The sequence below is a fragment of the Callorhinus ursinus genome, unplaced genomic scaffold (genome assembly GCF_003265705.2).
Source record: "Callorhinus ursinus isolate GAN/ISIS: 27379988/994484 unplaced genomic scaffold, GSC_fseal_2.0 scaffold3, whole genome shotgun sequence".
NCBI lineage: Eukaryota > Metazoa > Chordata > Mammalia > Carnivora > Otariidae > Callorhinus > Callorhinus ursinus.
In genome coordinates, this window is record NW_027397065.1 from 85,208,265 (window position 1) to 85,221,154 (window position 12,890).

A 12,890-nucleotide genomic window follows, 5' to 3' on the forward strand; every position below is an offset into this window, starting at 1 on the left:
TCATGCGTTTTCTTACTAAGTTGAGAGTTTTTTATATACTCCAATTAAATCCTTTATCAGATATACATTTTGCAAACATTTTCTGTGGCCTGTCTTCATTCTCTTAACAGTGTCTTTCAAAGAGCAGAAGTTGTGAATTTTGATGCCATCCAATTTATCAATTTCTTCTTTTACAGATCATGCTTTTAATGCTGTATCTAAGAAATCTTAGCCTAACCCAAGATCACAAAGGTTTTCTCCTATATTTTCTTCTAAAAGTTTCATAGTTAGGTTTTTCATTTAGGTCTAACATCCCTCTGAGTTAATTTTGGCATATGGTGAAAGGTATGGCTTGAAGTTCATTTTTTGCCTATGAATAGTCAATTATTCCAGCACCATTTGTTGAAAAGCTATACTTTCTCCACCGAACTGCTTTTGTATCTACATCAAAAATCAATTGTCCACATGGGTATGAGTCTATTTCTGGACTATCCTGAGCCATCAAACCAATGGATTTTAATTTAGGTTGATTTAATGTTTTAAAAGGTGAGGTATGCTTTCAGATATAATACCGCTTAAAGAAACTACCACTTGTCGAACTTTGGCATAGTACCAAAGGACATCAAAAATTACCTGAGAGTACACCTCCCTTCTTCAAATTATCTGTGTGAAGTCCAATCTTCTTCATACACTTTAACCAAAACATATCTCAAGAGTAACTGCAGGGGCACAGACGTCAATCTAACTGTCTTCTAACAATTCAGACAAAAAAGATTTGCAAAAAATTGAAACAATGCTACTTTTCTCAATGAAGTTTGTGTCTTGGAAAATACATTTATCATAAAGTTACTTTTGTTAACATGTATTGCATTTGAAGTTCTGTTTTTGGGCCCCTGGGAGGCTCAGATGGTTAAGCGTCTGCCTTCGGCTCGGGTCATGATCCCGGAGTCCTGGGATCGAGTCCCGCATTGGGTTCCCTGCTCCTTGGGAGCCTGCTTCTCCCTCTGCCTTTCTCTCTCTCTGCCTCTCTCTCTCTCTCTCTCTCTCTCTCTGTCTGTCTCTCATGAATAAATAAATAAAATCTTTAAAAAAAAATGTTTAAAAAAAAAAGAAGATAGCAGGAGGGGAAGAATGAAGGGGGGTAAATCGGAAGGGGAGAGGAACCCTGAGAGATGATGGACTCTGAGAAACAAACAGGGTTCTAGGGGGGAGGCGGGTGGGGTGATGGGTTAGCCTGGTGATGGGTATTAAAGAGGGCACGTTCTGCGTGGAGCACTGGGTGTTATGCACAAACAATGAATCATGGAACACTACATCAAAAACTAATGATGTAATGTATGGTGATTAACATAATAAAAAAAAATTTAAAAAAAAGAACTCACCATGTCTGTTTATGCACTGAACTGTGTTGTTTCCACCAGCTCCACCAAAATTCACGTGTGAGTGTGTGTGTGTGTATGTATTTATTAGAGAAAGAGAGAAAAAGCATGAGAGCTTAAGTGGGGGGAAGGGGCAGAGGGAGAGGTAGAAGCAGAAAGCCCACTGAGCAGGGAGCCCAACGACAACGTGGGGCTCAATCCCAGGACCCCTGAGACTGGGATCATGACCTGAGCCAGAGGCAGACCTTTGACTGAGCCACCGAGTTGTCACTGGGCACCCAAGTGGCCCACCAAAACTCATAATATTGATGTCCTAATCCCTTTAACCTCAGAATGACTGTTTTGTAGACAAGGTCTTTAAAGACATAATTAAGTTAAAGATAAGGTCATTGGGGAGGGCCCTAATTGAACATGAGGTGCCTCTGTATAAGGAGATTAGGACACAGAAGCGCAAAGAGAGAAAACCATAGACAGGCACAGGAAGAAGACAAAAATCTGCAAGCCAAGGAGAGAAACCTCAGAAGAAACCAGCCCGGCAGACATCTTGATCTCAAACTTCTGGCGTCAAGAACTGTGAGAAAATAACTTTCTATTGCAGAAGCCACCCAGTCTGTGGTACTTTGTTATCGCACCCATTACAAATACATTACCCAAAACTGAATTTATCTCTTCCCCTTCAGAGCTAATGAAACACTAGAAATCATTTTCAAATCCTCCTCCCTGTATCACCTCACCAATCACTGTATTCTATTAATTCTACCCTAATCTGTTGTTTTTCTTTCTCGTTCTTTCCATTTCCATTGCCTGAACACAAATTCCTGTAATATCTTTCTATAATATCTATCTATGCCCACTGCAATAGCATTCTAAAATATAGTTTGAATTAGTAAGTTTTCCCGTGGGATCTTACTTCCTGTTCTCTTTTTTAAGAACTCTTTCCATTTTACCTGTATTATGCTAAAAATAAGCGATCTTCATGTCCTTACAGGAGAGAAGTAAAGCCCAACTAAAATAAGCCTGGTCTGGAAGAGAATACCCAGATAGCCCAATATTAATCACACACAGCAGGGCGCCTGTGTGGCTCAGTGGTTAAGCGTCTGCCTTCGGCTCGGGTCATGGTCCCAGAGTCCTGGGATCGAGTCCCACATCGGGCTATCTGCTCGGCGGGAGGCCTGCTTCTCCCTCTCCCACTCCCCCTGCTTGTGTTCTCTCTCTTGCTGTGTCTCTGTCAGATAAATAAATAAAATCTTAAAAAAAAAAAAAAAATCACACACAGCATTCCAGCCTAGAAGGTATTCAACAATGGAGGAGACAACTTTTGGGACGTCTGCCCTGACCAAGAATGGACACAGCCAGCCATAACTTTTATTTGTTTTCTTTTTATTGAGATGTAACTGACATATAACATTACTTTCAAGTGTATGACATAGATTCAATATATGTATATATTGTGAAATGATCAGCACAACGAGTCTAACTAAATACATCACCACACGTAATTTTTTCTTGTGGTAAGAACTTTTAAGATCTACTCTCTTAGTAACTTTCAAATATATAATATAGTATTAACTACAGTTACCATGCTGTCTACTATTATCTCCAGGCCTTATAACTGTTAGTCTGTGCCTTTTGACATGATTTTTATTCTTCCACTATCTTCCCCACCACCACCCAGCTACCTGGATCATGGGTAGGCACCTGACCCAACATGGGCCAGATTCTAGCCCCCAGAAATTTGGATTTAAGATTAAGTTGATAAGGAAAAAGATATATTCAAGGAAACAGCCAGTAACTGAATGACAAGACAATGCCTCACCTCTGCTCAAAACCCTACCTCACAAAAGTAAAAGTAAAGTCTTACATACTTGTTCCCCTTCTATACTCCCCCTGGCCCCATGATCTCCCTGACCTCGTATTTTACTTCCTCTTTGCCCAACTCATTCACTCCACTGCAGCTACACTGGTCTCCTGGTTCCTGAACATTCCCGGCATACTCCCGTCTTGAAGATTTCACGCTGGCTATTGTCTCTGCCTAGAATGCTCTGCCCACAGAGTATGTCTAACTCCCTCTCCTACTTTGCTCCTTCTCAGTGAGGCCTTCCTCGTCACATTTAAAACTGCAACACCATCCTCCTCTCCTATTCCCTACAGATTTACTGCTCTCCACCGCATTTATAACCTTCCAGTTATGCCACATAACTTATTTTCTGTCTTCCCTTCCTCCCCTACCAAGCCAAAAGAATGTAAACTCAAGGAAATAAGGGATTTTGTCTATTTTGTTTCCTGCCTAGCACAAAAGCATAAAATAGTGCCTGGCCTGTAACAGGTGCTCCGTAAGCATTTGCCAAATAAGTGCATGTCTGCTTGGTGGTCATAAGCACGCCAAAGCAGTGAAGGTTGATCCGTGGTGAGAAGAGTGAAGCAGACATGTCCGAAAGCAGAGATGAAAGACTATGTGGTTCTAGAAAGATAACTAGTTGTCTGGTTCTGACAACTTCCCATGCTTTTAACTCATTTCTTCCAAATCTGTCACCTCAGGTTTTGCCATAGTAAATACAGAACATGATCAACTGCAATACACTCCAACTCCATACCTTCCCAGTGTGTCTCATAAAGCATAAAGAATAACTGCTTTGGCACTCTATAAAAAAATTACTGATATTTTGTATTGCATTTTGCTAGAGTAAGGAGTGATAGAGCAAAATTTAAAAAAAAAAAAGTCAGGTCTGTACCACTGGACTGAAATGAGAACACTCTACTATAGCAAAATGCATTTAATATCTTCATGAGGGTTTCATATATCAACACTTGCTTGCAACATCTATTCCAACAGTGTGGTGTTTTTTCTTTTAAAAAATGTATATCCTTGAGCAAAAGACAGATTTTTTTCCTGAAACTGAAAAATCTCAGTGCACTGCAGGATCAGACTCCTAATCCAGAAAATGAGGAAGCTGCATATCTAAGGTATCTTCTGAAGTTCAAAGATATGATGATAGCAGTTTATACAACCTACCTACACTCATACAAACTACATATAAACAGTATGAATGATTCATTTCTCCTGTGTAATGAGAATGGATTATAAACCTATTGATTTTACAAAAATAAAATTTAACACACTGAACACTTTTTAGAGATCCTTAAAATCTAGCAAACACTTAATATGAAAGGCCAAAATCCATCTGGCAAATAATCAACTTTCTAACAGAATGCAATACTGTTTACTACAAATACAAAACATTCTGAGCATTATAATATCACATACAGTACACTAGAGAAAAGCAAGACGCTATTTTTAAGAGTGGGAAGAGTTACACTCTACTTGTATCATTGGTATTTTAATAACATTTTTAGTCTGTTGGCTCAGATTAACATATTAAAAAAGTAAACATTATCAGTGTTTTTAACAATAGGAGACAATTTTTTTTTTAAAGATTTTATTTATTTATTTGACAGAGAGAAACACAGCGAGAGAGGGAACACAAGCAGAGGGAGAGGGAGAGGGAGAAGCAGGCTTCCCGCTGAGCTGGGAGCCCAATGCGGGGCTCAATCCCAGGACCACGGGATCATGGCAGACGCTTAAGGACTGAGCCACCCAGGTGCTGCAATAGGTGACAATTTTTAAAACTTAATTTTCTTTACATATTTTTGTAATTTTCTCTCATTTTTACTAAGTCTCCTACAAAAAAAACTGTTTCTTTTATAATCAGATAAAAAACCCAATTGCATTTTTTCAATTTAAGAAATAATCTGTAATAACCAATTTAGCAAACAGAGCAGTTGTTTCCAACCTGTTCTTCGCTATATCATGAAATCCTCTGTAATCCTCCCTTTCCTTCCAATGTTTTTTCAAGTTAAATTTAAATTTAATTTTGAAAATTTCCAAAGTCTTCTGATTTGGAATTTAGTAAAAGTGGACATGAGAAGTATTAAAATTCACTCTCGTTTCATGACTAATAGTTTCATAAAACAAATGCCAAAAAAAGGTTCTGCCAAAATATGTAAATGATTCATCCTATAAAGGCAGTAACAAAAGTTATTTTATCTATTTTAACCATAGTGTCTGACAGACCTGAGTCTGAATCTTACCTCTGACCTTGCTCCCTGTATGACCTTAGGCAAGTCACTAATAATACCAACCCTCCGTTTCCTCTCCATAAAGAGTGGATATTACCTACCTTAAAATGTTGAGAGAACTGAATGAGATGTTTATAAAGTGTTTAGCAAAATAAACACTATATACACGAGCTCATAGTTATTTCAATAGGAAACAGCGTTCAAGTCAATAAATAAAAATCATTTCTATCTTACCCTGATTATAATTTTACAAGTAAAAACATGTTTAAGCACTGGAAGTACACTGAAAACCTTTCTTTCAAAATTCCATATAAAATCAGATTCCGCAATCCCTGAGTTTCCACTAACTACAGCACCATAAACGTAGAGCACTGTGAGTGCCCAGGCTCAAAGAATGGAATTTAATGTAATATGCCAGCACACATCGTGATAAATACTTGCCTTATTAGAATGAGTCATTAAAATGTGAATCCAAAATGACCCGCAATCTACGCAGATGGAAATTCACACACAAGGACCATCTGTCAAAAACAAAGTAATTCCTAACCTCTCAGCAGTTTCACTTTACCATTTTTTCCAAAGGAGTCTCCTGCAGCCACCAGCTTTCACTCCCTGTATATAATAAACACAACTGAGGCATAATGAAAGGAAAACTCTATTTGTAATCAGAACATCTAGGTTCAAATCTTTTATTAGTGTGTGAAACTTGGACAAGCTGTTAAAATAACGAAGCCTGAATTTCCACACCTGTAAAAGAGATTACTACCTACCCACTCTCTGGGGCAACTACGAAAGGGCATGTGTAAACGCATGTGAGTATGCTTTGTAAACGCTCACACACGGACGTCTTCACAGCTGAGGTTCTTACCATCTAAGGAAAGACTTATTTCAAAAAATGGTGAATCGAGATCTACCAATCCATTACATATATAGACAACAGCAAACCTGTATTACTCACTATTGCACACCATGGCAGTATTCGATGATTTTCATCTAAAACCACCAAAACCGCAATCCGTTAAGATTGAAAGACATATCCCCACATCAAGTCACCCCAGGCATAAGTGCGTCTTCACTGATAACCAAACCATCGAGAGACAGGATTATTTATTTATTAATTTCCTCTACAGACTCACGAAATTATTTTACAAATTCTAAAAAGGTGAAAGCGCTTTAAAATAACCTACCTTCGGTGGATAAGCAAACGCATTTAAATACTCAAAAGATATTTATGCCTTATGTATTCCGTTTACAAGGGTTAGCTTGTTCCAAAACAACCATACCCGAAACACACGCACTCACAAAACAAAGCACAGAGAACCCGGCTTACGGGTGTCAGGGATTCAACACAAAATAAACTACACCAAAACAAAAGAATTCTAAACAACTTCCCTCCTCCTAATAACCTCGTTGGACCTTACTCTTCCACGTTCAGTAAACAAATTATTTGAGAGCAGGGACGCAGAGGGCAAGGTTCTTAAATAGGGCTCAGTCCACTGCACTCAGCCGTCACCTGGCGGGGCATTTTTCGCGAAGTTTCAGAGTCAACAAAGAAGTTTTGTTGTCAGGGGGTAGGGCCTGTACAACAGCAATAGGCGAAACGACAATAAGAAAGACAAAACCGGATGGGGGAAGGGCGTGGAATACACCCCCCTACTTCGAGCAGCGATCGCAGCGTGTCCCCCGGGGGCTGGGGGGACGAAGCGGGCGGGGACGCCACGCCGGCCCCGATCCCCGCGGCCCGAAGCCCCCTACCCCGGCGGGTCCCCGCCCTCCGTGCGCACGGGCGGGAAACGGCGGGGGGCGCCAAGGGGTCACCTTCCGCTCCCCCCGGCCGCGGCCCGCCGCCCCTCGCGCCCAGCGCGGCGGACAAACGGCCTCAGGCGCCGGCCCCGCCGCTGTCACCGCGCGCCCCCGCCGCGCCGCCAAGGGGGCCCGCCGCCTGCCTCGAGCTCCGCGGCCGCGGCGCGGACCCGGCCCGAACCCAGGCGCCGGTGCAAGGGAGCTGGCGCCGCCGCTTACCTTCCTCCGCGGTGTCCATCTTGTCTGGGGGGGCGGCGGTGACGCAGCCGCGAGGCTCCCGCGGCCGGGGCCGGAGCCTTCCGGCCGGGGCGGAAAGGGAGGGAGGGGGAGGAGGGAGGAGGGAGTGGAGCCGGGCCCGGGCAGGTGCGTGAGCTCAGGTGCGAGAGAGAAGCGAGAGGAAGGAGAGAGGGGGAGAGGGAGAGGGAGACAGGCTGACAGAAAGCGGACGTGAGAGGGGAGGGGGAGGGGCGGGGAGAGCGGAGCGGCGAGGCGTGGGCGGGGCGCCGGGCGGAAGGGGCGGGAGCGCCCCAACGACGCGCGCCGTCATTTCCGCCGCCGGCGGCCGCGCGGGCGGGGTGGGCTGAGCGCGGGCGGGGCTGCGAGCCTCCGGGCTCCGGGCCACCTCGGTCTTGTTGTGCGCGGCGGGGCGGAAACCTAAGCAGGAGCCGAGCTCTGGTGGCACCGAGGGCGGCGACAAAGGAGGCGCAGAGGCGGGGGTTAAAGCTGCGTGAGCAGGCGCCTGGCGGCGAGGCGGTGAGCGCAGCGAGGGTCCCGCCCGCCCTGCACGGCAGAGGCCGGTCCCTGGGAGGCTTAGGGATTCTCTGGGTGAAAATACGGGCTCTGCGCCCGCTTCTTCCCGCCACGACATGCTAGTGCTGCGTGTCTGGAGTGGGCCCAGGAATATGCATTTTTGTTCGGCACCCGGGTAGTTCTGGTGCACGTTTCGAGGAAGTACTGAAACATCCCTGAAATGTGAGGAGACGCACGCTAACGTTACCAAAATTCCTCCCAGGGAGACTTCTGCATTTGGTTGGAAGGACTTCGATAAACCACTTAGGCCGAGGGTTGAAACATCCACCTCTAATAGAAATCGGTTCAGAGGCGAACAGGGCTTGATATACTGAATTATGGACGCCTACCTGGCCAGAGCTGACCTGCTTCGGCCTTAGAAGAGGCTGACCTCTGCCTCTGTCAGTAGTCTACCTTTCCTCACCATAAGCTTGCCTTTTTCTTTAAATGAAGATCTATTTAGAAAATCCGGTTTAGAAAGACCACCACCCTAGAAGCACCTGAGTAGAACCGAAGATGTATTTAAACCCCGCCCCCAAATATTTTAAACAGTATGCAGATGAGTTGCAAAAAGATTCAAGAATGCTAGCAATCTCTTTTCCATCTGTGTGACTAAAGGAGTCGGAAAGACCCCTCCTCCAAGCTTCCTAAACCAGAATGAATTAGAATAAAAATAATGAAACTTCAGTCCAAAAAGAGAGCAGCCCTTGAAAACTTATGTCACTGATTTGACCGATTTCACTCATGTTACCCAACGCAGGAAGGCAAATTCTTCTTTTTTTTATTATTATTATTTATTTGACAGAGAGAGAGAGAGAGCGAGAGCAGAAACACAAGCAGGGGGAGGGGGAGAGGGAGAAGCAGGCTTCCCACGGAGCAGGGAGCCTGATGTGGGGCTCAATCCCAGGACCCTGGGATCATGACCCGAGCCGAAGGCAGTTACATAATGACTGAGCCACCCAGGCGCCCCGGCAAATTCTTGACACGATAATGGAGACCCACTGATTTCAAGGGCTGAGCTTGAGAATTGATCACATTTAAGCTTTTACTTAAAAATGTTGATATTACAAAGATACAAATGTAGGGACCCGAAGGGGTACGTGTACCCCAATGTTTATAGCAGCAATGTCCACAATAGCCAAACTGTGGAAAGAGCCAAGATGCCCATCGACAGATGAATGGATAAAGAAGATGTGGTATATATACACAATGGAATATTATGCAGCCATCAAAAGGAATGAGATCTTGCCATTTGCAAGGACGTGGATGGAACTGGAGAGTGTTATGCTGAGTCAAATAAGTCAATCAGAGAAAGACATGTATCACATGACCTCACTGATATGAGGAATTCTTAATCTCAGGAAACAAACTGAGTGTTACTGGAGTGGTTGGGGGTGGGAGGGATGGGGTGGCTGGGTGATAGACATTGGGGAGGGTATGTGCTACGGTGAGCGCTGTGAATTGTGCAAGACTGTTGAATCACAGATCTGTACTTCTGAAACAAATAATGCAACATATTTTAAGAAAAAAGAAAAAGAAGAAGATAACAGGAGAGGAAGAAAAGGGGAGTATGTCAGAGGGGGAGACGAACCATGAGAGATGATGGACTCTGAAAAACAAACTGAGGGTTCTAGAGGGTAGGGGGGTGGGGGGATGGGTTAGCCTGGTGATGGGTATTGAGGAGGGCACGTTCTGCATGGAGCACTGGGTGTTATGAACAAACAATGAATCATGGAACACTGCATCAAAAACTAATGATGTAATATATGGTGATTAACATAACAATAAAAAAATTAAAAAAAATGTTGATGTTATCTCCCAAGAAACTGAATTTGAAGGAGACTCATTCCCCAACCCCCATCCCTCCCACCCAACCCCAGCATGGGTTCACATCCCTGTAAGGCCTGTGGTGGAGCACTTCTCCCTGAGCTCAGACCAGGGGCACAGTTTAGGACCACCAACCCCAGTCTCATGTTGTATGGCATAGGGGGAGGGATTCTGTGAGACAGACTTGAGATTTGCTGAAGAAAGTACTGGTAATAATTCAGGGCAGGAATGTAAACACAGCAGAGCTGGGGTAGGACTGGAGGGAAATGTGTGTATGTAGTGAGGTGGAGGGCTCCCTCCTGTCTTTAAGTGTCTTACTTAGTGATGCTCAAAAATATTACTTGTGGAATCGAGAATTGACCCAACGTTTTCTCGTTTAGCCTTTGGAAGTTAAATATAAGAGTAATAAACCAACATTCACTGAGTGCCTGCTTTGTGCCAAGCACTGGTCCTCGCAACAGCCTTTTAGGATACGTAAATCAGTCACACTTTTCTTGGTCGCCAATGACAGGAACCCAACTAAACTTGGAGGCAATGTTGGAGGAATGTACTGTTGATCTGAACAAATTGTGATGGGGGTGGTGATCCAGTGGGCCCGAGGGACTCCTAGAACCAGAGTCCCTCTCTCTGCCTCCATCCCTAAATTCTGCTTCTCTCTGCATATGAGTTTTCCTGCTGTAGGGCCAGCTTCCTCCACGTGCCTGGAGAAAAGGCCACTGGTAGCTCTCAAGTTTCTATCTTCAGCCTCACCATCAGATGGGCTGAGGGTGATGATCTATCGTGCCAAGTTAAAAATTCCCAGGGAAGGACAGGTATTATTGGTCCAGGTAGGTGCCCATCCCTGAACCAGATGATTGTGCTAAAGAGCTAAGATCTGTGAGAACACGGACTCTGCCACTGAACTACATTATTGAGGTGGAGAGAGGAACATTTCCCCTGAGAAAGGAAAGGACAAAATAATAGATGTGCATATAGAATTACTGTTTTCAAATGAAAACACCAACATTATATAAAAATATTTTCATGTGCCACACTTTTATCCAAGGAAACCAATGTTAAAATGGGTACAGAATTTCAATCTGGAACAAATGTTATTTTGATCAAAAGAAACACTTAAAGGTATAGCATACACATAGTTCCAGCCTCATTTGTGTGTGGGTGTCTACTGTGTCATGAGGATATTCTAGTCTAGTAATGCTGGGTTTCCATATAGCAATAAAATGAGCAAGAGGAGACATGTAGGAAAACAGTATAATATTTGGGCACAAACTGTAACAATAACAATAATTAACCAAACTCCTTATTATGTCCAATGAACATCAATAGCCATTCTGTGTAGTGAATATTATACCCATTTTACAGATGAGGAATCCGAGACTCACAACTGATTAAGTAACTAACTCTTAGCCGTATACATAGAAGAGGAACCAGAATTAAAGCACAGGTCTATCCAGCTGCAGGCCTCCCAAGTTTTAAACCTCACCAGTTTGCCATTAGCAGCCACCCTCTACACTGACATTAAACTCAACTTTTTACTGTGAGCCCATGACTTTGCAACATTTGCACAGAATTGCTGCTTAACAAGCATAGATATGGTAATTAGGCAAAATGCCTTACTTTAGGCTTAAAATTGTTAACATTAACAAATTATTGGGGCGCCTGGGTGGCTCAGGCGTTAAGCATCTGCCTTCAGCTCAGGTCATGATCCCAGGGTCCTGGAATCAAGCCCCGCATCGGGCTCCCTGCTCCTCGGGAAGCCTGCTTCTCCCTCTCCCACTCCCCCTGCTTGTGTTCCCTCTCTCGCTGTGTCTGTCAAATAAATAAATAAAATCTTTAAAAAAAATAAATTATTGAAGGCAATTTATGGCATTATCTAAATATTAAAGTCTTCCTATTTTCTCTTCCCTTTTCATTGTCCTTCCTTCCTCTCTTCCCTTTCCATACCACCTTCCCTACCCCTCCATCTTTCTTTTCTATTTTCCTTGCCTTCCACAACAGCGATGTAGGCAAAAACTTGGGGACCAAAGGAAGAGGCATGCAGGTTGGACAACTGATTATGTTGAGCAAATAAGTAAAGATATTGAGAATAATTATGGTCAGACTTCCCACATTGGAGAAAATACTAATGTGGAAAGGGAAAGGTTAGAAAGAACCCTGAGGTGTTGGATTGGAAACATAGCTATCATTATGAACTCACTTTAAAAAATAAGAGCAGATAAAGAAATTTATATATGTGTGTGTCCATGTATTATATATAATACATATTAAATATTACATATACTGGGAATATATATATATTAAAATACATACTGGGAAATACACACACACACACACACACACACACACACACACTTCCATATTGGGACAATTGGCAAAATTGAAATTTGAATAGGGTCTTTGAACATTAATGTATGTTAATGTTGTATCAATATTGATTTCCTGACTTCTTCAGAGATCCTTGTTTAGTTAAATACATACTAGAGTGTTTAGGTTTGATGTAGGATTAGGCTTGAAACTTATAGTCAAATGGTTCAGAAAAAGACTCAGTGGGGGGGGGTGCGCTCGCGTGTGCACATGTGTGAATGAGAGAGGGAGGAAGTTAAAAGTTGGTGAATCTGAGTGAAGGTAGTATGAGAGTTTTTTGTATTGTACTTGCAATTTTTCTGTGGGAAATTATTCTGAAATACTTTTTTAAAGGTAAAATTTGTAGGTGCTGATGGAACTCCAAAGCAGTAGTTCTCAAATTTGGGGGATTAGTCATAAACACCTTTGACAATCAGATAAAATCTATGATTTTTTTTTTCCAGAAAAATCCTATAAGCACAAAATGCCACATACAATTTCAAGGGGTAGTTCAAGTGCACAAACTCCTGGTTAAAAGAACTTCTCAGTTACAGGATTGAGAAAAACTGATAATGTTCATTTCCTTTTCCAAGAATATAGCAGGCTAGGTTATTTAAGCCAACAGTTGAAAATGCTAGGTAAAATATGAAAAGTATATTCTTACACGTTGAGAAAAATGGTAAGGAAATTACT

At 42.9% G+C, this 12,890-nt stretch overlaps 1 protein-coding gene across 1 annotated transcript in view; it reads right to left on the reverse strand.

The window, feature by feature from the left end:
• Window positions 1-7,697, reverse strand: part of MARCHF6 (membrane associated ring-CH-type finger 6) — a 79,053-nt gene extending 71,356 nt beyond the window's left edge. Inside the window, exon 1 of the mRNA XM_025867467.2 lies at window positions 7,458-7,697. Within this exon, the coding sequence (XP_025723252.1) occupies window positions 7,458-7,476 (19 nt within the window). The 5' untranslated portion in view covers window positions 7,477-7,697. The remainder of the gene's footprint in view (window positions 1-7,457) is intronic.
• Window positions 7,698-12,890: the final 5,193 nt, after the last annotated feature.